At 36.0% G+C, this 27,141-nt stretch overlaps 1 protein-coding gene across 1 annotated transcript in view; it reads left to right on the top strand.

Moving 5' to 3' along the window:
- Window positions 1-2,133: 2,133 nt before the first annotated feature.
- The window catches only part of CHMP2B (charged multivesicular body protein 2B), a 29,928-nt gene continuing 4,920 nt past the window's right edge, over window positions 2,134-27,141 (top strand). Inside the window, exons 1-4 of the mRNA XM_036851562.1 lie at window positions 2,134-2,422; window positions 17,701-17,792; window positions 22,960-23,154; window positions 26,695-26,797. Of these exons, the coding sequence (XP_036707457.1) occupies window positions 2,389-2,422; window positions 17,701-17,792; window positions 22,960-23,154; window positions 26,695-26,797 (424 nt within the window). The 5' untranslated portion in view covers window positions 2,134-2,388. The remainder of the gene's footprint in view (window positions 2,423-17,700; window positions 17,793-22,959; window positions 23,155-26,694; window positions 26,798-27,141) is intronic.

Below are 27,141 nucleotides of genomic sequence, written 5' to 3'. Positions count from 1 at the left end.
GACTAGTATTGGGTCATAATGACCATAGGATATTAGTTCATTATTTCTTAATGAGGTTTAAAAAGAATAACATTAAAACATCTTCTCTATCCACTATGCTTATATATATGTCTTGTTGATTCATTGAGTTTGTATGCGATGATGGTGATTTTGAACAAATGAAAAATACCATTGTATTCTAATTTATGGCACCTTGGTGTCCTAAATCTCAGTTATATTTAAGTGTACATGCCCTTCAATAAGGAGTGATCTACAAAATATAAACCAGTAGTTTGGCCAGCAACTAATCAGAATGGATGCCAGTTTGCTTATCAGCTGCATATCAGCCTGCTTCAAACCAGGGGAGAATTAAAACTATTTGAGTGCTGAGCTTAAATACTGCATATTTCTATTTTGTCTTTATTGTAATGAGGAAGCCCTGTCTTTAGCTCCTGCTGTGCACTTTTGGAGGGTCTTCCATATGGTTGCTAAGTATTTTGGCATTTTCCCAACTGTTACAATTGGGTCAGTGGGGGGGATCGTGTGGGAGTAATAAAACAAGGGTGACTGCAGCAGGGAGGAATACGATCACTAGACACATCACAGCTTATTGCCTCTCAGGCACTCAAGCACAGCTCAGTGCTATTCATTACAACAGGCAGCCAGGGCAAACCGCCTTTTTGCTATAGAGCTTACCCCAAGAAAGGCCGGGACTTGGGGGCAGAGGCTGTTTCCTGCTTATGTTTTTTTTTTTTCCTGTTTCCTTACTTCTTCACCTTCCCACAGTATCTCAAATAACTTGAGAAGGAGTAAGATACTTATACTTTGCATACTACTATGTTATTCTGAGAAAGTTTTCATGAGCAGACTCTTAGCTGAATTTTAGCAGCAACAGCGGGATGATCAGTGGCCCTGAGGGCTTTGATGTCTCAAGAGGGGGAAAAATGGGGAAGGAAAGTCTGACTACCCCAAATATTTAAAAATCCTTGAGACATGATTCTTAAAGCCAGAGGTGACTGATAATACCGATACTATTATTGAGGTGTCTTCCTATCATAAATCACATCTTTGTAAAAAAAGTACTATGATTTTCATCCTGTGGAAGGCAGTGCTGCTTAAAGCACTAATAGGTTGGGAGAAAAAAGTTCAAAGCAAAATTAAGATTCCAAATAGCAAAATAATATATTAAACAGAGATGTGTACACACAGAAAGAGAAAGACACACACACACACACACACACACACTCACAAAATGAACGATGAACTCAAGGTCTTGATCCAAAGACAGTATTTCCCATATTTACGCTTATACACAGAAGGATTCTTGAAATAATTCATTATGCTTTTCCTTTTACATAATATGGAGCTTTTTTCCACAGTGAATACCAATGTACAGGTATGTAGCATTCTAATAGGTTCACAGTGTAGCCATAAATTTTTCTTGAGCAATTACAAGAAATTGAGATATTAAAGAAATAGAGCTGCCGACATTTAAACCGGTATACAACAAATGTGTATGGATTTCTTTTTTCATGTTTCCAGCCAAGAACATTAAATAAAAAATGGTGCCTTAAGGGAGCTGCTCCCCATTCCCTTCCTCCCCCGCCACTCTCAAGCCTAGAAACCGGATCCCCGGAGACCCACACCTGGTGGTCAGAGCCTGGGGCTCAGGGCCGCAGTGAGCGCCTCGGGTCCGGCAGGGGGCTGCGTGGGCGGCGTCGGAGAGACCGCTGAGCGAGTCAGGGCCCAAACGAGTGTGAACTCCCGAGACAAATACCACCGGGGCTCGGACCTCAGCATTATCACCAGCCCCTGCACTTATGTATGCCTTGATACAGACAGCAAGGGGATGGTCGTAAATCAACTGGTTCCAGGACGACCCACGCTTGTCCTAGGATTCTGGGGACCCCCCTACTTCCAGCTTCTCCGGGGCAAAACGAGTGCTAAGTAAGGCTCATCTCTGTCAGCATTCAGCACGGAACCCGCACCTAGAAGCCACCTGACACCGCCCGCAGTCTCCTACGCACTGCTACCACCTCAAGCCTCTCATGATTCGCCACACCGGGACGCTGCAAGCGGGAGAGCGGGCAGCAGCTGAAGTGAGGGCAGCGCTGCAGCTTCAGGCGCCGCAGTACGCAGGCGCGCGCGCAGATCACGCAGGCGCTGCCTGGAAGTGACTTCTCCAAAAAGTGTCTTAGTTCGCGGTCACCTGAGCGGAGGGCAACTCCGCTGCGGCAGGGTTCGTGGTTACCCGCCCTCCGGGGGTCCTGCCTGGAGACCCCGCCCTCTTCTCTTGCCCATCCGCTCCGCCATCCCGAGCCCTCCAAAGGCCTGTCCTTTTCCTCCGGTCCTTTCCCAGTCGCGGGCCGGACCGGGCCGAGCCGGGCTGCCCGGACGCGGTCCCTGACCATGGCGTCCCTCTTCAAGAAGAAAACCGTGGATGGTGAGTTCCAGGCCGGGCCGAAGGGGCCCAGCTCTGTCTTTCCCCGGCGTATTTTGGGGGCTTCCGGCCGCGATTCTTGTTGCTGTCCCTGGGGGCGGGGCTGGATCAAGTGGCCCCACAGGTGACCACTTGACCTACCTCGTGCGTCACTTTTCTGTTTCCCTATCTCTTCTGACTCACCCCACCTCAACCTCACCTGGGCAGTCTTGCTTCCTCTCTCTGATAACATAGTCCTTAACAGCCCCGCCCCCAGCTTTCTCCTTTAGCGGGATCCTGAGCATCCACGGAGGCAGGATGCGGCTGGCCCTTGAGTGTCATTAGACTTGGTGATTTGATGAATTTCTTATTGGTGTCCCCTGCTTGGTTTACTGCTCCTTCAGTTTGGAGCCGTACTACTTCTGGGCATCCAAACCGGAAACCTGTGTTGAGGTGGGGGAGGGTGTAATAGGCTACTGTTACAAAATGAACTTAGGTACGGGCCGGTCTTGCCCTAGGAACACCCCATCAATAGAGACGTGAAAAAAATGCTTCTTGACTGACACCGGTAGAAAAATTAAAGAAATCCAAGGGAAGTGCCTGGATTTAGTTTTCATAGTAGATTTTTCTCCCTTATGATTGTGTTTTGCTATCTAAAGAGATATGGTATGCATTATCTGCCTAGAAGTTTACATTTTAAGAGACTTGCATTGCCTCAGACATTTAGCTCTATGTCATGTTAAGGGGAAAAAAGTGAATGTACAGGAGTATACAAATGGGTATTTATAAGGAATGACTGTAATATGTGTTTATGTAACTGTTTAATTAGTCTTGATACTTTCATTGACTCTACTAGGAATCAAATTCATTCAAGTTATTTAAAAATCGTGTTTCTCATTACATGTTGAATCTAGGTTGTTGCTGGTTCAGTCGAAGAATCACTTCTTTGTAAGGGTCTAACTCTGCCACAAAAGGAGCAGTGGTAGCTAGACAGTGATTGGTACCAACAGGGTGGTCAGTCCAGACCTGGGGTAACTCCTTCATTCCTCTGTAGTGACTTTTCCAATGCCAGCACAGTTATTTTGTGGAGGATGACAAAAACATATCTTTACCCTGCCACCCTACCCTTTACTTCAACACATAGTGGCATTTTACCCCTAATTTACCACAGAGCATAATAATATTTTCGCTTATTCTGAGTGGGTGAAATTGACCTTTTATTAACTGAGAAATACCACTTACAATACCTGAAATAACTACCAAGTTGGGATAGGAGGTAATACAGTTATGTGAAATGAGTTTTATGTGTGTTTTACCTGAGAATCCTATTTAATCTTTAACATGGCACTTTAGTTTTTCAGTGTTTCAGTACCAGTAATATGATTTTCAGTCATTGTATAGTACTCCAGGGGAAAAAATGGTTCATTTTTTTTGTTTCAGTTTTATGGAGTGAGAATTTACTAAACAGAGGAAAAGGGTTGCATCTTTCTTACTGTGATGTTACAAATTAAATTTTAAAAATTAACATTAAAAGCCAAACATCCTAGCTTTAATTGCTTGATATCTGTCAAATATTTACTAAGACATGAAAATCAGTTCTATATTTTCAGTGCTGTGCTTCCTGGTGCTTTTGGCAATCTAGTGACTATTGTACTTGAAGTATAGAGCAGAAAAAAAAAAAAGACAATGAGGATGTGCAGTGAGGGTGTTTAACTGTATATTTATTTGAAGTTGGGTTAATTCATCCAAGAAATAATGTTTTTGCTAAATAGACTTATTTGCGAGAAAAAGATCCTAAGGACTTTTGGAAGGAACTATACTACTGTCTTAAAGATCTGTGTATGAAATTTCTGAATATAAATTTGGCCACTATGTACATTCACTATAACTACCAAACTGCATACTTGATGTTTTCTTAAATTATCATGTCAATTCAGATCACTTAATGACATCTTAACTGTCGATCTGTACTTTCATTATTTTGATCTAGAGATTTACTGATGTTTTTATTCTTTGTTTTATCAAAAATAAGGTGTTTTGTTTAAAAGGTGACAGCATTCTTCTTAGCAATAATGAGGCTATATATTATGAAGGTAAATGTATTCTTATGCATTTCTCCCAGATCCTTAGACTCGTTGATTATTGATCACAAGATCTTTTAATGTATGCTGTCTTTTTATCTGTTTCAGCAGCAATGAAATTCTGATATGAAAGGAAAATATGTAACTGCTTATAGAGCTGGAGAATAATTGAATCTTTTTGTCTCTTTGGATTGGCTAGAAGAGTTGCATATTATATCATTAAAAAATACTGCACATTGTAAATTAAAAAGGGAGACAACATTACACACTTATTACTATTCAGAGTTATGTTTAATTCATTTTTGACATAAAGATGAACAAGTCTCTGCAGTGTATACTTGGTTACAAAAATTAATGAGAATTGTACCTCAGTGCTAAAGAAGAGATTCTTTTGAATTTGAAATTACAGTTGAGCACTTTTACTGATTTATAAGATGTATACATATATATAAGGCATATATATGGCAATGTGTTTATCTACAGTGGTTTTTTGTTTTTTTCCTAAGTGGACTAATGGTGACCTATTTATTGAAGCTAATTATGAACCTATAAATCAGGATGCCATGAGGACTTGTCATGAATGCACAACTAAATATGCCTCTTAAAAAGTGAAGTTCTTTAGGCACTATATACTTTTTGTCTGTTATCCTCAACAAAGACAAATTTGAGGTATTACTCTAAGCCAGCACTGTTAGCATTTTGTATCAGTATCTTATTTAATTCTTACAAAACCTATAAGTACTATTATTATCCCCACTTTATGGATGAGGAAACTGAGAGGCAAAGGACTAAGTAACTTGCCCAAGATCACACAGCTACTAAATTAACTTGGCTACGGGCCGGTCTTGGGTACGGGCCTGCAGCAGAGCCAGGACCTCATCTCTTTGGGTATTATCATTGTTATTTCTTCTTATTGGAGAGCCTGTGGCACAGTTTAATTTTGCTGTTCTTGCTAAGTACATGGAATTCTCAGCTTTTGGTAGGTACCATGTACACCTACCTTTTGTCTGTGAGCCAGACTATTTTCTCTCGTTAGTATTAGTATTAGTATTATTTTCTCTCATTAGAATTAGTATTAGAACTTTAATTTCTAATGGTGGTAGAACTGGAAACAACCCTCCTTTTCCTGACTCTCCCTTAACCCAACATTTTCTTAGGAAGTATTTTCCAGTCTCTTTTTGCTCTTCATCGAAACGTCTCGAAGGAGTGGTGATGTCTCCTATCTTCACTTCTTTACTCCTCTGATGCTCCCCATTGTACAGCAGTTTGTTTTACATCTCATGTAATGAATGAGATCTTGCTAAGATCATCAGTGACTTCTAGATCACCAAATCCAGTGGTCATTTTTTAGTGATCGTCTCTTGGGCTTATGTTTTGAATTTGATTTTGACAATAATTTCTTCCTTGAAATTCTCTTTCAGCTCGCATGACATAACACTCTCTTAATTTTCCTCAAATTTTTTTGACTACTCTTTTTCTTTTTCCTTTTATGTTTTTCTTTCTTTTTTCCTTTCTTTCTTCCTTCCTTCTTTCCTCCCTCCTTTCCTCCTTTCTTCCTTTCTTATTTGAACCTGCCCTTTAAATGTTAGTATTTTTCTTGGTTCCATCTTGAACTACCACTATTCGAATCGTACATTCTCTCCCTACATGATCTTATCTAAACTCTTATTATTTTAGATATAACCCAAGTGCTGATGGATCCCAACTGTGTATCTCTAGATATATTTTTCTGAGTTTCAGACCAATATATACAATAGTTTGCTAAATATCTCTACCTTGATGTCCCAAATACCTCAAATTAAAACAGATCCCAAACAGAATTCATCACCATCTCCTTCAAGTCAGTTCCTTTACTGGGTTCTCCTCTTCTAGTATTTGGCAGTTCTTGATTTTGCCCTCTACCTTCAATTAATTACCAAGTCCTTTTCCTTTTGCCTCTTAAATGTTTGGTACATATGATCTTCCTTGCTCTTATTCAGATCCCATTTATCTTACACTTTACTACATCACTTTTCTGTGTTTCTTTCCTGTAACTTCATAGCCTTTAAATCATTCATCTATTGGGTTGGCCAAAAGGTTTGTTTGTTTTTTTCTGTAAGATGGCTCTAGTAGCACTTAGTTATCTTTAACTTCATTCGAAACAATTTTGTTAGATTGTATGTAATGGCTGTCATATCAGCATGCATTTAAAAAAAAGACTTATCAAAATTGGTGAATTTTTGTGTAGCCATTTTAATATTGAAGATGGAAGAAAAAACATTTTCGGCATATTATGTTTTATTATTTCAAGAAAGGTAAAAACGCAACTGAAATGCAAAAAATGATTTGTGCAGCATATAGAGAAGGTGCTGTGACTGATCAAACGTGTCAAAAGTGGTTTGCGAAGTTTCCTGCTGGAGATTTCTTGCTGGACGATGCTCCGCGGTCCGGTAGACCAGTTGAAGTTGATAGGGATCAAATCGAGACATTAATTGAGAACAATCAATGTTATACCACACGGGAGATAGCCGACATACTCAAAATATCCAAATCAAGCGTTGAAAATCCATTGCCCCAGCTTGATTATGTGAATCACTTTGATGTTTGGGTTCCACATAACTTTAGCGAAAAAAAAGCTTCTTGACGGTATTTCTGCATGTGATTGTCTACTTAAACGTAATGAAAACATTCTGTTTTAAAAACAAATTGTGACAGGCGATGAAAAGTGGATACTGTACAATAATGTGGAACGGAAGGGATCGTGGAGCAAGCGAAATGAACCACCACCAACCAAACCAAAGGCCGGTCTTCATCCAAAGAAGGTGATGTGTATATGGTGGGATTGGAAGGGAGTCCTCTGTTATGAGCTCCTTCCAGAAAACCAAACGATTAATTCCCACAAGTACTGCTCCCAATTAGACTTAACTGAAAGCAGCACTAGACGAAAAGCGTCCAGAATTGGTCAACAGAAAACGCATAATCTTCTATCAAGATAATGCTAGACTGCATGTTACTTTGATGACCAGGCAAAAACTGTTACAGTGGCTGGGAAGTTCTGATTCATCCGCCGTATTCACCAGACATTTCACCTTCAGATTTCCATTTATTTCGGTCTTTACAAAATTCTCTTAATGGAAAAAATTTCAATTCCCTGGAAGACTGTAAAAGGCACCTGGAACAGTTCTTTTCTCAAAAAAATAAAAAGTTTTGGGAAGATGGAATTATGCAGTTGCCTGAAAAATGGCAGAAGGTAGTGGAACAAAATGGTGAATACGTTGTTCAATAAAGTTCTCGGTGAAAATGAAAAGTGTGTCTTTTATTTTTACTTAAAAACCAAAGGCACTTTTTGGCCAACTCAATACAAAGTTGCCTGTGTGATTGATATATATGAAATCCAAATCTTACTATGCTGCTCCTCAGTATAAATCCATTTGAGTCTCTAGCACTAAAAAGATCAAGTGAGTGCTCTTTAATAAGGTATGTATGGCCCTGCTTGATCTGGTCCTTGTCTTCCTTTCTAGCCATGTCATTTTACTCTCCAAGAACACTTCTCATATTTATCTGTATATACCATACTCTTACCCACTCTGACATATTTTAAATTATGATGACTTTATGCATAGAAATCTTTTTTTTTTCTTCCTCTAGCTTACTTGAACTGTCTCAGGTTTTTTTCTTTTTCTAGAAATTCTTCTTTGATGCCACCTCAGATTATGTTAAATGCCTCACTCCTTGTGTTCCCCCCATCTGCTTCCCGATTTGCATTCACCAGAACCAAAGTAGATCCTCACGCACTTCCAAAGTTGGATTATGCTTTTTCTAAGTTTTTCCGTCATTCCACATTTGCAAGGTTGCAGAGAGTCTTCAGCATAAATGAAAATAACTGCAGCAGTTTAGAATTTAGAGACTAAATTCCAAAATAGTAACATTTACTAACCAAAAGTTGTGTTCCCAGTATCCAGAGCTTACTATAGTCTACATCCATATTATCGCCACTCACCTCGAACCTTAGTACAAGTTTAGAGATAATTTGAGGAATGTTACTGACAGTAGAGGAACAAAGCTTCTTGGGTTTTGCCTCATTGGGGTGGTATCCATGTATGCTAGTTTTCCAGAGTTCAGAACCTGTGAAGTTTTGACTAAGTTGGATAAATCTGTCAAGAGTCAGTTGTGATGCCACATTTTTTATAGCTCAAGAAGGAATAAAATTTACCATCTATATAAATTAGATCCCCTTCAGAAACATTCTGCTTTCTTCCAAGTAAAATACAAAATTCTTATGGTGCTACCTACAGTAAGTACCCAGATCTTTCCTAGCGTGTTGTGTGTTCCCAGAGTGATTATTATTCTGAATATTTAAAAACTCAAATTACTTTCTGTTTGGTCCCTAAATTCTTGGCACACCAAAGAAAAATAATTGAATAAGGGATTCAGGGGCACCGTTCTCTTTTCTGAGCATTTTTCTGAGCAAAAATTCTCCATACTTTATTTATTTGTTTATTTTTAGGAATGTAGACTGTTCTCTTTTTATTTTGAACAATTTCAAATCTACAGAAAAGTTGAAGTGACAGTATTCAGTGAACACCCATTTTCTCATTGCCTAAATGCACCAATTATTAACATTATGCCACATTTGCTCTCTCTCTCCCTCCTCTATGTGTGTATGTCTTTATATGTGTTTATATACACATATGTGGGTTCTTGTTGAACTATTTAGGGTAAATTATAGACATAATGAAACTATCTCTAAATAGTCCACCAAATATTTCCCAAGAATAGGTTGTTCACCTGTATAACCACAATGCCATTATGACTCTCAAAAAATTTAATAGTATACAATAACATTATTTAATATGGAATGAAATTCAAAATTTCCTCTATTGCCCCGCCTCCCAAATCCATTATTGCTGTTTTTTTTTGTTGTTGTTTGTGTTTGTGGGAGAGTGGTTACCTGGGTGATGAAAAAAGATTTCCCTACTTATGTGGCATTTGAGGGAAAAACAGAATGTTGAGAAGAAATAGTCATGTGATGATCTGGTACGCGAGCCTCCTAGGCATAGAGAACAGCGAGGCAGGAGGCCCTTTCAGAAGCCTAGGAACAGATATTTCTGTAGGAAAATGTCTTTCCTCTGTATTTCTCCATCCCAAGCATGATACCAAAGACTGGTATTTCTTTTCATGCTACCATTTTCTACCTTCAAGTCCATCCATATATCTGTGAGACTGTTCTTTCAAAGGATCATTCCCTCATTCCCTTACTTATCTAAGCTGAAAACTGCCCTTTGACAGTTTTCTGAAGCTGTTATTGATGATGATGCCAAAGGCTGTGTCTTTGAGAACTACATGAGACCCAAAGATCTGCCAACAGCTGACATCTCAAAACCTTCCTTCAGCTCTTGAAAACACTGATATTTTAATAATAATGAACAAATTCATTTTAATGAATTCCTCAGGGCTTGAGTGACTTTTGAGACTTTACTGGTGGGGGGAAAAGCATTCCTTTTTGCTTCCTTTTATCCTACCTTAGGGCTAGACTCCTATTCTCTTCTTAGTGTTCTACCTCTTCCTGCCAAGTGAGTCCTGCTGAGTTTTTCAACTTCAACCTGGTTCTTAAGTGGATCTATGTATAGAGTAAAGCTGTTGGCATGATTCTCTACTGTCCTTTCTGTTTCCTATAGTTTATTTATTTTTGTTTTTATTTTTTCTTTTTCATGTGTTTAAAACTGGTTAATTAAGCTGATACCTTTTCTCCCTGATTTCTCATATATCGTGTCCAAAGCCTGAGAAGCAAGTTTGCTTTGCATATCAAATTCTGACTTCTCCTCACCCACTCTCTCATTGTCATTGTTCTTCTGCCTCTGAGTAAATTTGGCTTTTAGAGCCGGTATTTTCTGCTTACTGGCCTTTAGTATTTGTTTCTTATCCCTTAACCTTTGAGTTTGGAGCATTTTTGCAGTTTTTTTCTCCTCATCAACCTAAGAAGGTGGTATAGCCCCATATGGCCAGGACCCCCCATCCCCCTTTATTGTTCATTGGTGAGCTCCACCATGACTGCTGTAGCTGAACTCACACTCCCAGCTCTTCTATTCATAGCCATGATCAGGGTTTACCTAATATCCATTATCCCACTATACCAGTGCCACACTACCCACTATTTCCATCGATACTAGCTTGCAGAGCTTGCACATGAAATCTGAAGAGGAAGCTCACTTTCCTCTTGGATCTTGATCTCCAAAACCCAGTTAATGGAGATGGTAAGGAAGGATGTGGGAGCATTTTGTGCTCTTTTCTCAATCCATGTGATCATTAGATTCAGAATAATTGGTAGGCAATAAAGTTGCATAAATCAAAATGATTTTTCTCTGAAAAAATACATTTAAAAGCAGAAAAAATCTATTAGATTAAAAAGTCCATCATGACCTTATAGTAAAGCGGCAAACCCAGTACACGGTAGCGCGGATGCTGTCTAAGAGACCAGCTTGAATCCAGCTGAGTGGTACAGTCGGTGAGTTGTGCCTTAGCGCTCATGGGGCAGTAATCCTGAACTATCCTGAAAGCTTGAGACAGGCCCCCTCCCTTTTCTCAAAAGATAGGCACTTTAGAGGATATTACTCACAAATTAATGAATGTCCATATTTGCAGTTGGTAACCACTTTTTGCTTTAATCCTCAGATGTGCAAATAGCATGTAAATGAGCAGGGTCTAGAAGGACAGCCATAATTCAAGTTGGGGCTTGGCCTCAAACCCCAGTAGAGAATTCTAGTGAGCTAGACCACATGGGAGGCCCTTTTAGATTTTATTTTTTATTTTTTGGCTTTTTTCTTTCTTTCTTTTTTCTGTAAGCAGATAGGCCTTATTGGCTCAGAACCAAAGAGTACAGAATGAGCTTTTCTGTCTGTATCTTCTTAAGCCCAAAATTTACGTCAGTGATCTTATCACTCTAATGTATACCTGTGTTCTTTTGTTCAGTAAAAAGAGCCTGAAAGGCTTGAGACAGGCTTTAGTGCCCAGAGTAGAGCTGGCCTGAGTGGCTTTTTCTCAGTGTTGTGCTGGGTGTGGGTGAGGAGAGGGTGGTGGGTGGGGGAGTTCCCAGACCCTTTGGACCTCACCAAATGGTAACAGAGAGAGCACGCCACGGGCACTTCCATGTATTTTCACAGTTTGCAAGTTCCCTGTAGCCACCTGTTACGAAACGCTTCACAACACCCTACGAGGTAGAAGAAGTGGTGGCGTATGAGAGTTCAGGGAGTGCTCTTGACTAGAGGAGGAAACGGGATGGACAGGGAAGCACAGGATAGGCAGAGCCAAGCGCTCCGTCTCTCCTAGGTCAGCAGTACTTGCACATATTTCTGTCATGGTCATAACTCAGAATGAAAAAAGGGGACAGCAAAAAATTATAAGAGAAACATCTGATTATTTCAGTGTTACATTTTTCCATTGTAGAAAGGTATCTATCGTAGTTCAGATTTTACTATGATAATTTGTTAAATTATCAGCCATCTTTCTTGATAACCAATATTATACATTTTTAAAGAAATCTGTTAAATTATGACTATAAGGCAAATCCTTTTACATTTTGATATATATGTTTGTGCTGCCTTAGATTACTGTTAACTAATATATTGGTATAGTTGTTGACACAAAGTAAAATGGGAATACAGATAGGTAAATAAAATAAAATGTGTTTCTTGCTCTTAAAGAGCTTGTAATCTTAGGAATAAATCAGACCTACTAAGAAATAAATATGATTGGAAATAAACTTGGCCTTAAAAACATTAAAATAGTCTCAGAATCTTTCTCATGTTATTCCTTCTGAATTATCTAGAAGACCAAATCATTAACTGGGGGTTTAGTGTAGAGATTGTTTTTAAAGGAAATTAAAGAGTAATTTGTTTTATAAGATATACCTATCACCTCATATGAAAAAATATTTTACTGTCTTTTCCTACTTACCTTAATATGTTTTAAAGTGTTATGACTCTGTTTTAGTATAACATTAGATGCTCTTGGTTTATAGCCTAGAACTGTTTAAATATTAATAGGTCTATTAACAAAAGGCTGTGGAATATGCAGTAGTTAATTTTCTTTATTTTCCTTCTCTTATATACAGTGACAGTTATGGTGCACATAGTTACATAAAATTAAGAAAAGTGAAGTCAAACTATTTTAATTAAATTATGTTTTGTTAAAATTTCATGTCATACTTGTTTTTCAACAAAGATGGCTATATCTGTTCTTTACTCTGATTCTCTGACACCAACTGGGTGTCTCCAGCAGTTCAGTTCAATCCTAACACTAACTGTCTAGAGTTAGCACAGACCCCACACCACAAGTTAAGGGCTCTGTCCACAAGACTGTCCTCACTTAAGAGGCCAGTCGCAGTCCTAGATTACCACCAGTACTTCTGACCGACCAGCTATAAATTCTAGTGTCACCGCAACTCCCTCTTCAGGTTTGGTAATTCACTAGAACAACTCATAACTCAGGAAAGTGCTTTACTTAGTATTACTATTTTATTATAAGGATGCAACTCAGGAACAGCCAAATGGAAGCAAGTTATTATGCAGGGGGGATGGGGTGAGGGGTGTAGCTCAGAGCTTCTCTGCCCTCTCTGGACATGTTACCTTCCCAGAACATCAATATGTTCACGAACCCAGAAGCTCTTCCAATGTCTTTGTTCAAGAGTTATTATAACCCAACCTCTGGCCCCACTCCCCTCCCCTGAGGGATGGGGCTGAAATTCCCCACCTTCTAATCAAATATTTGGACTTTCTGGTAACCAGCCCCATCCTGAAGCTATGTAGGTGTACCCCTCTCTGAGTCAAAAGGTGTTTCTATCACTCAGGAAATTCCAAGGGTTTTAGGACCTTTGTGCCAGGAACTCAAGCCAAAGACCAAATAATGTATTTTTCATTATGCCACCCAAGTAATGAAAAAAATGTATGTGGATAACATTCTAGATCTTAGCAGTCAAGGCTTTCAGCAGTGTTTCACAGTGCTTTGCACTGTGTCAATTACCTGGTCACAATTCAGCTTATCAACACGGTGACTTCTCTTTCAGCCCAGTACTTTTGTAACTTTAGGAGACCGTCATCATTATTTTAATATTTCATCTTATCCTAGTTGAGTTCAGGGAGTTTTTAGTATACAAAGGGGCTGTACTCTAAAAGTTCATTTGTAATTTCATAGTTTTAAATTTAGGGCATATTTTCTATTGAAATAGTAGGATAAGTGGTGAATGTTTTCATACCAATCCATTGCCTTGGGCAAAATAGGGAACTAAGACCAAAAGATAAAAATTTGGAGGGTTTAAATGTTGAGGATGAAAAGGCTGATGATTGTTTTGAAAGGGGAAATGAGAGCTTTCTTTGTTATTTTGTTTAGTATGAATCTGTACATGTCAGAGGAAAAATATCATGTGTTGTGGACCTAATTATGTCCCCTTAAAATTGGTATGTTGAAGCCCCAACTCCTAATGTGACTGTATTTGGAGATAGGGTCTTTAGGGAGATTATTAAGGTTAAATGAGATCATGAGGGTGGAGCCCTAATCCAATACGACTGGTGTCCCTATAAGAAGAGGAAGAGATACCAGGGATGGGCACACATGGATAAGAGGCCATGTGAGGACACAGCAAGAAGGTGGACATCTGCATGCCAAGGAGAGAGGGCTCAGGAAAAACCAACCCTGCCAGCACCTTAATCTTGGATTTACAGCCTCCAGAACTAGGAGAAAATAAATTTCTGTTGTTTAAGCACTCAGTCTGTGGTGTTTGTTATGATAGCCCTAGCAAACTAATAAGTCATGTTATTTTAGAATAGGATCCCGACCAATGCTCCATGAAACAGTTATATCTGAGAAATGTTAATAGAGATTTCTTAAAAGGGATCCTTGGCTTAATAAATTTGGGAAACAATCTCACATATTCTCCCCTTAAAGATTGATAATGTATATTCTTATGTTAAATGTTCTTAGAAGCCTTGAAGCAAAGAAATCGGTTTATTTTTTTTTCCAACTTGAACATTTCCCAAATATATTTGTCTATAGAATATCTCCTTCCCTCTTTTTAAAATGAAACACGTTTCCCATCCAGAAGGAAGTTGGTGGAGGGAGAGAGCTCCCTCTCGTTTCACCTCCCATATAGATACTGTATGGTTTCATATGCTTATGTTTAAGGAACGTATAGAATGTGTTCTTAGTAAATCCTGAGCATGAGATGTCCACCAATATAACTTCATTGAGAAACAGAGTAAGTAAAGGAGGAGAAATAGATGTCTTGTATGTAGGATATAGGAGCTCTGGCATCTTATTTTAACTTTCATTCAGAAAGTCATTGTAGTTGATTAGTTATATTCTATATAATGACTTGAAATGTTTTTCATTCTGTTTTAACAGTTTTTTTATTGATATGGATCTATATTTATAAGGATTATATCTCTGATAACTTTACTTTTTGTTTTCCTAAAAGCTTCACAGTGTAATAGCATATTTAAGATCAGAGGCCTTGGAATCAGAATGGCTGTATGTGAATCCTACCACTTTTTCTCCCTTGGGCAGATTACCTCACCAAATATCAATTCCCACCCTCTGAAACAAGTGAGATAATAGTACCTACCTTTGGGGGTTGTAGTGAAGCACTTACTATAGTGTCTATTACTCAGTGTAATTAGTTATTTGTATTCTGAGTAAAGTTTCATTAAAACAGAAATGTGTAGAATATAAGTTGTGATGCTCCATCACTAAAAAGGTAACGGTTGCTGGCTTTGCTGCTGTTTTAATTGAGATGAAAGTCACATGACATTAATCATTTTAGAGTGAACAGGTCTGTAGCATTTAGTACATTCACAATGGTGTATAACCACCATCTCTAGTTCTAAAACATTTTCATCACTTTAAAATAAAACCTTATATCCATTAAGTAGTGACTCATCCGTTCCCCCCTCTCTCCAACTCCTGGCAACTATCAATCTGCTTTCTGTCTTTGTGGATTTACCTATTCTGGATATTTCATATGAGTATAATCATAAAAGACCATTTGTAACTGGTTTCTTTCACTTAGCACGCTTTTGAGGTTTATCCATGTTGCAGTATGTATCAATACTTCATTTTTTAAAATAACTGAACAATATTCCATTATATTATATGTATATACCACAGTTTGTTTATGAATTCATCAGTTCACGGATATTTGAGTTGTTTCCACCTTTTGACTATTGTAAATAGCGCTGCATTTGTGTAGAGTATTTGTTTAGGTACTTGTTTCAGTTTTTTTGGGTGAATACCTAGGAGGGGAATTGTGAGGTGATTTGGTAATTTTATGTTTAACTTTTTGAGGAACCACCAAACTGTTATCCACAGTGGCTGAAATAATTTACATTCCTACTGGCAAATCAACACTTATTTTCCTGTTTTTGATTATAGCCATTTTGGCAGATGTGAAGTGGTATCTGGTTTTCCTAATGACTAATGATATTTTGTATCTTTTCCAAGTGTTTATTGGCCATTTGTGTATCTTCTTTGGAGAAATGTCTATTCAAGGCCTTCACTCATTTATTGAGTTGTTTGTCTTTTGTTTTTGAGTTGTCAGAGTTTTTTATATATTCTGGATACTAGACTCATATAATTTACATATATTTCCTCCCATTTTCTACACTGTCTTTTCATTTGATAATGTCCTTTAATCACAGTTTTTAATTTTCACAAAGTCCAGTTTATCTATTTTTTTCTTTTGTTGCTTGTGCTTTTAGTGTCATATCTAAGAATCAATTGCCAAATCCCAAATCATGTAGATTTACTCCTGTGTTTTCTTCTGAGTTTTATGATTTTAGCTCTTATATTTGGGTCATTAATCTTTTATGAGTTAATTTTTATATATGGTGTTAGGTAGGGGTCCAATTTCTTTTTTTGTGTGTGTGTCATGTGGATATCTAGTTTTCCCAGTGCCATTTGATGAAGAGACTGTTCTTTCTGTTGTGGTGGTGGTGGTTTTAAATCTACCTCTTTACTAAAAAGGTACTCTAGTGAAATGATTAAGATCACTGATTCAGGAGACAACACTTGGATTCCTTGGGCACATTATTTAAACTTGCTAACACTTAGTTTTCTCATATATATAAAATAATAGAAAAAATCAACTCCATGGCATTATTGTGAACATTATACTGTATACTGTATGTAAAGCACTTAGCAAGATTCCTGACAATGAGGGAAGAGTTTTGGCAAACATTACTATCCATATCTGTGATCCTTTGAAGAAATCACTGTTTAGTAACAGTTAACCCAAATGATAGTCTGTCAGTCTCAGACTAATATTTTAAGTCTTCAAAAGGTAAGACTGGGACTTCCCTGGCAGTCCAGTGTTTAAGACTTCGCCTTCCAATGCAGGGGGTGTGGGTTCGACCCCTGGTCGGGGAGCTAAGATCCCATATGCCCCACAGCCAAAAAACCAAAACATAAAACAGAAGCAATATTGTAACAAATTCAATAAAGACTTTAAAAATGGTCCACATCAAAAAAATCTTTTTAAAAAAAAAAGGTGAGACCGGTGGATCCAGATGAATTGAGATAAATGAGAAAGACATTAACAATGACTGGACACTTACAATATATCAGGGCATTGTGTATGTTATTTACTCCTTAACAACAATCCTAATTTTGTAAGAAACCTGAGGTTTAGAGTGTTAACTAACTTTGCAAGGTATCATCATATAATTATCAAGTGGCAGAGGTGCGATTCAAATCCAGGTCTGCTTCATTGGAAGGTCGGCTGCTTCACTCTGTTATGATGACTTAGTGTAGGAAAAAAGATGTAATAAACACATTGCTTGTCTTCCTTCTTGGAATTTCATGTAATACTGGAATAAGGAGAGATGAAAAGGGTGTGTGTGTGTGCGCGCGTGCACGTGTGTATGCATATGACATATGTGTATATGCCATATTAAACGTTGTATAATAATCAGTTCTCTAAGGGAGTATTTTACTGTGATTTATATATACTTTTGGCCAAACTATAGCATATTTGCATATTTGCACTTCTGTAGTTTTTTATATAATCAATATTTATAATTTGTTTTAACATTTGATTAATTTTTAGTATATTGAATTGAAACAAAAAAAATTCAACACCTTGTAAATTAAGGTTTATTTATTTTTTTTATTGAGGTTTCTGAGTCCAATATTTTAAATGGTATTGAAGAAGATTTTACAACTCATACATTTAGGTGTCTTTTGTGGTTCTCTTAGATGTAATAAAGGAACAGAATCGAGAGTTACGAGGTACACAGAGGGCTATAATCAGAGATCGAGCAGCTTTAGAGAAACAAGAAAAGCAGCTGGTAAGTAGAACATTAAATTTCATTTTAACTTTTCAAACAAATTTAGAAATCAGTGTTGGAATAATTAGCTAACTAGGAAAAAGACACGACAGGTGGTAAGTGATTTACTTTACTAAGAAATGACATTTAACGTCTTCCTGCAATTTCTGCTTACCTTTGTTTACTGTGTCATTCTGCTGACTTTTATCAGGATTCTGTGTATTGTGTATTCTGCTGATTATATTCTTCAGTTTGTGAAAGACATGAATGCCTAGGAAGAAATATTGCTCAAAACAGAGCCACCTTCTTGTCAGTTAACAGCAAAGATAAAATAGTCCTAGAAAACAAGACAGTGTTACAAGAAAATAATTGTTAACTCATAGGTGTCTTACTTGATATTTTAACTGTTATTGGGTCTGTGATAATAAATGTACTTTTTTAATAGATTGGCTATCTTTCTGTATTTTTATGTTATACTTTTAAATGTATGTTGCTTAAAATATTTTTAAAAACCAGCATGATTGAGGTATAATTGACATGCAGTTGACTGTACATTTTTAAAGCATACAATTTGATACATTTTGACATATGTATTAACTCATGAAACCATTACTACAGTCAAGGTAATGAACATATCCATCACCCCCAAAAGTTTCCTTTTTCCCTTTGTAATCCCTTCTACCCATCCCTCCCTGTTTCCCTCCATAGTTAGGCAACACTGATCTGTCATTGTAGATTAGTTTACATTTCCTAGAATTCTATATAGATGGAGTCATAAAGTGAATTCATTTTTATATGGCTTCTTTCATTCATAATTATTTTGAGATTAATCAGTGTTGTTACATGTATGAATACTAACTCCTTTTTATTGATGAATGTTATTTCACTGTGTGGACATTTCACATTTTGTCTATCCCATTCACCAGCCAGTGGACATTTGGGTTATTCCCAGGTTTTGGCTATTTTGATAAAGGTTGTTATAAACATTCAGTTGAAGTCTTTGTTTGAACATATGTTTCCTAGGGGTGGGATTGCTTGGTAGATCACAGGTTAAATGTATGTTTGACTGTATTAGAATGCTAAACAATTTTTCAAAGTTGTTGTTCCCACCAGTTATATATGAGAATATATATATAACTATAATATTTTCTGTTCCCACCAGTTATATATGAGAGTAAAATTGTTTCACATCCCAGCCAATAGTTGGAGTTTACAGTCTTTATATTTTATCCATTCTAGTGGTGTGTAGTAGATTGACATTTTAAATTGCATTTCCCTAATCACTAATGATGTTCAGCATCTTTTCATGTGCCTGTTCATCATTTACGTATTCTCTTTGCCAAAGTGTCTATTGAAATATTTTATCTATTTTTTTCATCAAGTTGTTTTCTAATTATTTAGTTGTGAGAGTTCTTTATATATTCTGAATGCAAGTGCTTTATTAAATATATGTTTTGCAGTTATTTTTTCCAGTTCTTGGCTTGGTCCTTTATTTCCCTAAGAGTGTCTTTTGAGGAACAGAAGATTTTTATTTTGATCAAGTGAAATTTATTATTTTTTTCTTCTGTTATTTAGTACTTTTAGTGTCCATTCTAAGAAATCTTTGCCTAACCGTAAGTCACTAATATTTTCTCTGAGATTTTCTTCTAGAAGTATTATAATTTCAGTTCTTACATTTAGGACTGTGAATCTTACTGAATTAAATTTTACTATGTTGTCAGGTAAAGGTAGAGGTTCACATTTTGCATTTGGATATTCAGTTGTTCCATCATCATTTGTTTCCCTATTCAAATATCTTGTCATCTTTGCGGAAAATCATTTGTTCAAGTACACGTGGGCCTCATTCTTGACTCTATGCTATTCCATTGACCTATATAACTATTCTTTTTTTTTTTAACATCTTTATTAGAGTATAATTGCTTTACTATATGACTATTTTTAAGCCAATACCACACTGTTTTTACTAACACTTAATAATTAAGTCTTAAAGTTATATAGCATTAACCCTTAAGTTTTGTGCTTCTTTTTAAAATTGTTTTGGCTAGTTTAGGTGCTTTGTATTTCCCTATGAACTTTAAAGTAAACTTGTCAATTTCTACAAAAAAGGATCAGATTTTGATTGGGATTACATTGAACCAATTTGCCATCTTAACAGTATTAATCTTTCAACCCATGAGCATGCTATAGCTCTCTATTTATTTAGATTAAAATTTTTCTCAGCAGTATTTGCACTTGTAATTATACTGATCCTGTGCTTCTTTCATCAGATTTCTGGTTTTGTTTTGCTGGTATTTAGAAATACATTCATTTTTTTGTATATTGATCTTTTATCCTGTAACCTTCCTAAACTCACTTATTCTAGTAGCCTGTTTGTGGATTCTGTTCTATTTTATTCTATTCTATTGTCTATTTCTACATAGACAATCATGTCATCTGTGTAAATAAAATTTTTCATCTTCCTTTTCAATCTTGATGCTTTTTTTTTTATATCTTATTACACTGGCCAGAACTTCCAATGTTAAAAGTGGTTTATAACCTTTTTTATTGATTTTAGGGGAAGACATTCAGTCTTTCATCATTAAGTATGATATTAACTGTAGGCTTTTTGTAGAGGCCCTTTCTCAGGTTGAGGAAGTTCCTTTTGCATCTAGTTTGTTGAGAGTCTTTATGGGGAATTAATTTTGTCAAGTGATTTTTTTTTGGCATCTATTGAAATGATGATTATGTAGTTCTTCTTCTTTAGTCTGTTAGTATAGTGAATTACATCATTGATGAATTCCAAAGTTGAATTCCAAAGCTGAATCAAGCTTTTGCTACTGGGATAAACTTCATTGGTAATGATGAATTTTTTTAAAATACTTTTATTTCAATTTGCTGAAATTTTCATAAGAATATTAGCATCTCTGTTCATAAAAGCTGTTAATTTGTAGTTATCTCTTTGTATAGTGTCTTTATATGGTTTTGACATCAGAGTACTGCTGACCTTAAAGCATGAATTGGCAAGTGTCCCTTCCTGTTTCATTTACTGGAAGGGTTTGTGTATTTCTTTCTTAAATGTTTGATAGGTTTCATCAGTAAAGCCATTGGGAGTGAAGTTTTCTTTGTGGATAGACTTTAAGCTACACAAAAATCTATCTTTGTGGATAGATTTTTAAATTCTAAAATGTTCAATTTTTAGAAAATAGATATAGAATGGATCACGCTATCTACCTTTCTGAATGAGATTTGGTAATGTGCATCTGTCAAGTAATTTGCCCATTTCTACTAAATTTTAAAAGGTAATGACATCGTGTTTATAATATTTTTTATTATTCTTTAACATCTTTAGGATATAAAGTGATGCCTCCCTTTACATTCCCAATATTTATCGTTTGTGTGTTCTCTCTGTCTCGGTTTTTCTCCCTCTTCTGACTGGCTGATGGTTTATCAATTTGATCAATTTCTTGTAAAAAACCAGCCTTTGATCTCATTAATTTTCTGTATTTTTTTCTTTCCCAGTTCACAGATTTCTTTTCTTGTTTATATTATTTCCTTCCTTTTGTTTACTTTATTTTTTTTTAAATTTTTATTTATTTATTTATTTTTGGCTGTGTTGGGTCTTCGTTTCTGTGCGAGGGCTTTCTCTAGTTGCGGCAAGTGGGGGCCACTCTTCATCGCGTGCACGGGCCTCTCACTATCGCGGCCTTTCTTGTTGCGGAGCACAGGCTCCAGACGCGCAGGCTCAGTAATTGTGGCTCACGGGCCTAGTTGCTCCGTGGCATGTGGGATCTTCCCAGACCAGGGCTCGAACCCGTGTCCCCTGCATTGGCAGGCAGATTCTCAACCACTGCGCCACCAGGGAAGCCCTACTTTATGTTTTATTTGCTCTTCTTTCTACTTTCTCTATTTTGAAGCTGACGAAATATTCATTTTTTTAATGTAAGCTCTAACGCTATACATTTCTAAGAATTATTTTTAACTGCAGCTCACACGTTTTGATATGGGGCATTTTCATTTTATTAATTTAAAATATTATCTCATTTCCCCTCTGATTTTTTTCTTTAACCCATGACTTATTTCAAACCACATTGTTTGATATCTGCTTCTGTTTTTCCTTTCATATTTTTCTTACTGCTTTCTAGTTTAATTTTACTGTAGTTAGAGATCATACCTCGTATGCTTTCAATCCTTTTATATTTGTTGAGCCTTGTTTTCTGTTACAGAATATGATATATTTTGGTGATTTTTTTTTTTTTTAGTGTACACTTGCAAAGAGTGAGTATTCTGCTGTTGGCGATGGAGCTTTTAGTAAGTGTTGCTTAGGTCAAGTTGGTGATAGTGTTTTTGTAAATCTTCTGTATCATTACAGATTTTCTGTCCATTTGTCCTAACAAGTACAGCAATATACTTCAGAAAGGAGTTGTTGATACCCCTCATCCTAGTTATGTATTTGTCTGTTACGCCTTTCAGTTCTGTCAGTTTCTGCTTCATAAATTTGGAAGTACTGTTTTAGGTGCGTACACATTTAGAATTGTTTTGACACCTTTATGTATTAATTCCTTTATTATTATGAAATACCCCTTTTTATTCTGGTAATACTCCTTTTTTTAAGTTTTTTTTGATCTGGTTAATGTAACCACTCCAAATTTCCAGATTTTAATAAGTATTTATATAGAATATATTTTTCTATCCTTTTACTTAGCTTTGTTTTGGTAATTAAAGTTGGTTTCTTGAGATAGCATATAATTGCCTTTATGTTCTTATCTAATCTAACAGTCTGCCTTTTATTTGAGATGGAGATGGACCTTTTCACCTAACATGATTGTCTACATTACTAGCTTTAAATATACCACTGTGGTCTTCTTTTTTGCTATCTCCTACCAACTCTTCGTTTGATTATTTATTTTTTCCTTTTTTTCCTACCTGCTTTTGGTTTGAGTTTTTAAATTCTCTTCTGGGCTTTATGTGAGTACTGTTTTGTACACTTGTTTTGTAATTCTGGATGGAGGTACTAGTTCTCTTTTTTCCATGTATACATGTAGAATAAATTTCCCTCTCAAATTACTATTTCTGTGGCTTTATACTAGCCTCTTTCTCTTTTCATAATCAGGGTGAAATGGTATATTATATATGTTCAGTCTATTCTTCTTAAATCATTGAGGACTCCCCCTTAATGATTTTGTTCCCCTCTTTTTATTTCCTCTCTTAGGAATTAGAAATTAAGAAAATGGCCAAGATTGGTAATAAAGAAGCTTGCAGAGTTTTAGCCAAACAGCTTGTACATCTAAGGAAACAGAAAACAAGAACTTTTGCTGTAAGTTCAAAAGTCACGTCTATGTCCACACAAACAAAAGTGATGAATTCCCAGATGAAGATGGCAGGAGCAATGTCTACTACAGCAAAAGTAAGTGGGAACCTTTATATCCATAGCTTTATGATTTTATCTGAGATATTTAAATGTCAGTATTCAGATTAGATTCAAATTAAATTTAAAGCACCTTCTGATATATATGTGATACAGAATCTTTGTAATTTTTAATAAAATGAGTTATAATACTACATAATCCAGATAAATATTTCTAGATTTTTTTATTGATTTGTTTTAATATAAAATTTTTTGTTCCAGGGCAGTTCCACTGTTCCAAGATTATATGTAGCTTCTAAATTTTTAAAATTGACTTAAAACATCATTTTAAGATTTTTGGCCTTATTTCATTATGCCATAAGTTTTGGTATAATAATTTGAATAATAATTTTCTCTTGATTCATTTTCATGAATGTGTCAGAAGGACACATGAGTATTGTGAGAAGAATTTATCAGTTAATTTTTATCAGGAACTTAAGTTTAACTTACAGTCTTTACATTAAAAAAATTAGTGTTCTTACTATAGAACTCAAAGGACTGTGAGCCTTTCAGACATTTAATAAATAATGAGCTCTTTGATGTATATTAAGAATTGTGAGAAATCAGAAGTTCAAGACAAAGGCTCTGCTCTCACAGATCTTATATAGTTCAGTCAGGGATGGGAGGAGGTTAAGATGTGTCTGAAAAGGAAACTCACTATACATCAGTCTATGCTAGGTTTCAGTAAACTGCACAGATCCTTGAATAGTACTTACTGTACATAAGATGGACACATTCTATTTCCCTGTGTTCTGCAGTCTAAAAGGCAATTATACTTGATCTGAAAGACTTTGCAGAAGACCTAGGTCTTAAATATCACTAGGCTTTAAATAAAGGGAAGAAAGAATATGAATGTGAAGAGCAAAAGGAAGAAAAGCCACAGAAGAGAGAAAGTACAGGTTTATATTAGGAAAATAGTACATAACAGTTGATTCTCATTATTTGCAGTAGTTACGTTCTATAAAGTCAGGAATACTGAATTAGGGAATATCAAACCATTGCTCCTAGGGGAAATGCAGACTTAGGTTCCTGTGAGCCTTTGATCACAATTTTTGTCAACCAGTCTATACGTAACCTTGTTTTATATGTTTCTGTTGAAAGACACCTTACTTATCATAGCTGATCATTAACATTGAACTCATGGTCAGCAGCACTGTTAACTCATGCCTGAAAAAAGCTTATCTGACAAATGTATTTTCTCCACATTTGTATTTTTTCCAGTTTTTCCACATTTGATCCAAGGCACGTCACGGACTTCTTGCATTTAGAAACGCTAGACCACACTTTAGTACATTTTAACCCCCAACCAACCAAAGGCACAAAATAAACAGCAAAGAAGACACGAATTTACAGTATTAGTGCTGAGTCAAGATGGCAGAGTGTCACCTTGCTTGAACTAAGCTGGAAACGTGTGTTGGGTGACTCAGATGTTTTGCAGGTCTGCGCATGTCCACAAATGAGCACAAAAGTACTGCAAGTGTTGACTTGTTACAAATATATTTTAGTGAGTAGGCAAATTCAAAACTAAGGAATCCAGAAATAATGAGGATCAAGTATAATTGCCTTTTAGACTGCAGGACACATGAAAATAGAATGTGTCCATCTTATGTACAGTGGCACATGTGTTCCTTAAAAAAACAGAATGTTTCGATATAGCTTCGTTCTGTTAGTTTTTACTCTCTAGGAATCTTAGTCATTTTACAGTGAAAAACACAGTTAAAGGCAAAAACTTTTTTTCCCTTTTTTGGTTTTACCAAGTTGACAGAACTAAACATCTGTCTAATTTGAGGAAAAGGTCATATCTGAAGATCACACACCTGGACTGGATAACGTTTCAATAATGTTGAGGAGGAAGACTGCTCATTTTGCAATTTTCTGCAAGTGATAGGGGAGGAAAAGGTACCTAATGTGGTCCTGCCATATAGCAATGTATGAATTAGTTTTCACTTAAATTTCTCAGAAATTTATTAATTCAGGAAATATTTGTTTAGGTCCCCTAAGTAGGAATTATAATAAGTGATGGAGATGAAATGGAAAGCAAAACCAGGCAAGGGCTTAACCTGTAATAGGTTAAAGTCTATTTAAAAAGCAGCCCATTTGAGATGTAGTTTAGTGCAGTGATTAAAAACATAAGCTTTGGAGTCATATTACTTGGGTTCAGATCTCACTTAGTAGCTATGTGACCTTAGCAAGCTATTTCACCTTCCTATACCTTCATTCTCCATTTGTAATGGAGGGGAAATGGTAATACCTAGCACATAAAGACTTGTTAGGTTTAAATGTCAATTAACTTTAAATATTATTATATGTAAAGTGCTTAGAACAGTGCCTGGCACACAGAAAGCTAATATATATAGGCATTAGCTGCTCTATTATCACTGTCAGCATCATTGTTGTTTTTAGTGTATTTTTGTAACAATAATGTAATTTGCGAGTAAAGTAATATAATTTACACCAATAAATAAAATTTTATCTATAGTGAGAAGGATTTAATAGGGGTATCTATTCTAACCTAGGGTGTCAGGGACTACTTCCCTAAGAAAGTTGTATATAGACTGAAATCTGAAGTATTGATAGTGAAAGCAAATAAAGAAGAGCATTCCAGGTGAGGGACAGTATATGCAAAGGTCCTGTGGCGGGAGGAAACATGGCACATTTAAGGAAATATAAGATCCGTGTGTCTAGAGGGCAGTGGTGTAGAATGAGACTGGCTTGTTAAGCAGAGTTCAAATGGTGCTTGGTATCACAGGTCAATTATGGAATTTGGCTTTTAATACTAAAAGCAATGCAAAGCCACTGGAGAGTTAGGTATGTGTGGGCTGGTGGGGGGTGGGGGGGTACAGTGTCATACTTGCAAAGATTACTTTGACTGCAGCATGCATAAAAGACTGTGTTTGCTTTGTATCTTTGAAACTGACATATTTCATATAATACACACATATAATATATGCACAGACATATATATAATAATAATATATAAAATATTTTGGTCTTACTAGGTGGCATTAATTTCTTTTAATAAAAGTAGTTGTGAATATAAAATGTAAGAGAATTCTTTTCACGTATTTTTGCAAAACTTAATGTTTTGAACATTTCTTGAAATCATGGTTTAAAATGAATTAATAGGTTAAATATGTATGCCAGTATATCCTTTAATTTAGACATTAAAACTTTTGAAAATTTTTGAAAAAATTAAAAAATTCTTTTTAATTTAGATATTACCTGCTTGCCACATTATAGGCAAATGTAGTTTTCCCATTTGAGTAGCAGTGGATTTTATGTTGTCAGTGTTTTTTATTATATAATTTTTTGCCTACTGTTCAGATGAGGTTTTTCACAGTTGTCTTTATTATATAGATGTTAAGCAGGTGGTTTCCAAATGAGCATTTCATTTTTTTCTAGAATACTAACACTATTATGTTTGATTATGGTAGAATATCTTTAAGAAACCTGCCTATTTTTGATGTGCTCCCTTTGGACTTATTCCATAGTAAAATTTTCATAATTGTGTAGCTAACATGAATCTTTTCATATATTTAGACAATGCAGGCAGTTAACAAGAAGATGGATCCACAAAAGACATTACAAACAATGCAGAATTTCCAGAAAGAAAACATGAAAATGGAAATGACTGAAGAAATGAGTAAGTTTAATAACTTGTAATGAAATTTACAGGTTTTTCTCTTTGAATTAGCAAGTTTATTTACTAGCAACCTCATATTCTCATCCACGAAGGCACAAATGATGAGAAAAGAAATGATACAGCTCCCTTCTAGATAGATGACTATATTGTAATTTCATTGTATTTTTATAGAAGGCTCAAAATTCTATTAACATTTAACTGAAGGAAAAATATAAAATATGTGATGCTGTATTTCTATGCCATATTGGCGTCAGCAGTTTCACTTTGTTGATTAGAGGACCCAAACCAACTTGTGAATAAAATACCTCTTCCTAGTATAAGTTAGATTGTTTAAGAGTTGTGTT

The sequence above is a fragment of the Balaenoptera musculus genome, chromosome 4 (assembly GCF_009873245.2).
Source record: "Balaenoptera musculus isolate JJ_BM4_2016_0621 chromosome 4, mBalMus1.pri.v3, whole genome shotgun sequence".
Classification (NCBI taxonomy): Eukaryota; Metazoa; Chordata; class Mammalia; order Artiodactyla; family Balaenopteridae; genus Balaenoptera; species Balaenoptera musculus.
This window is presented reverse-complemented; position numbering and strand designations above follow the sequence as displayed.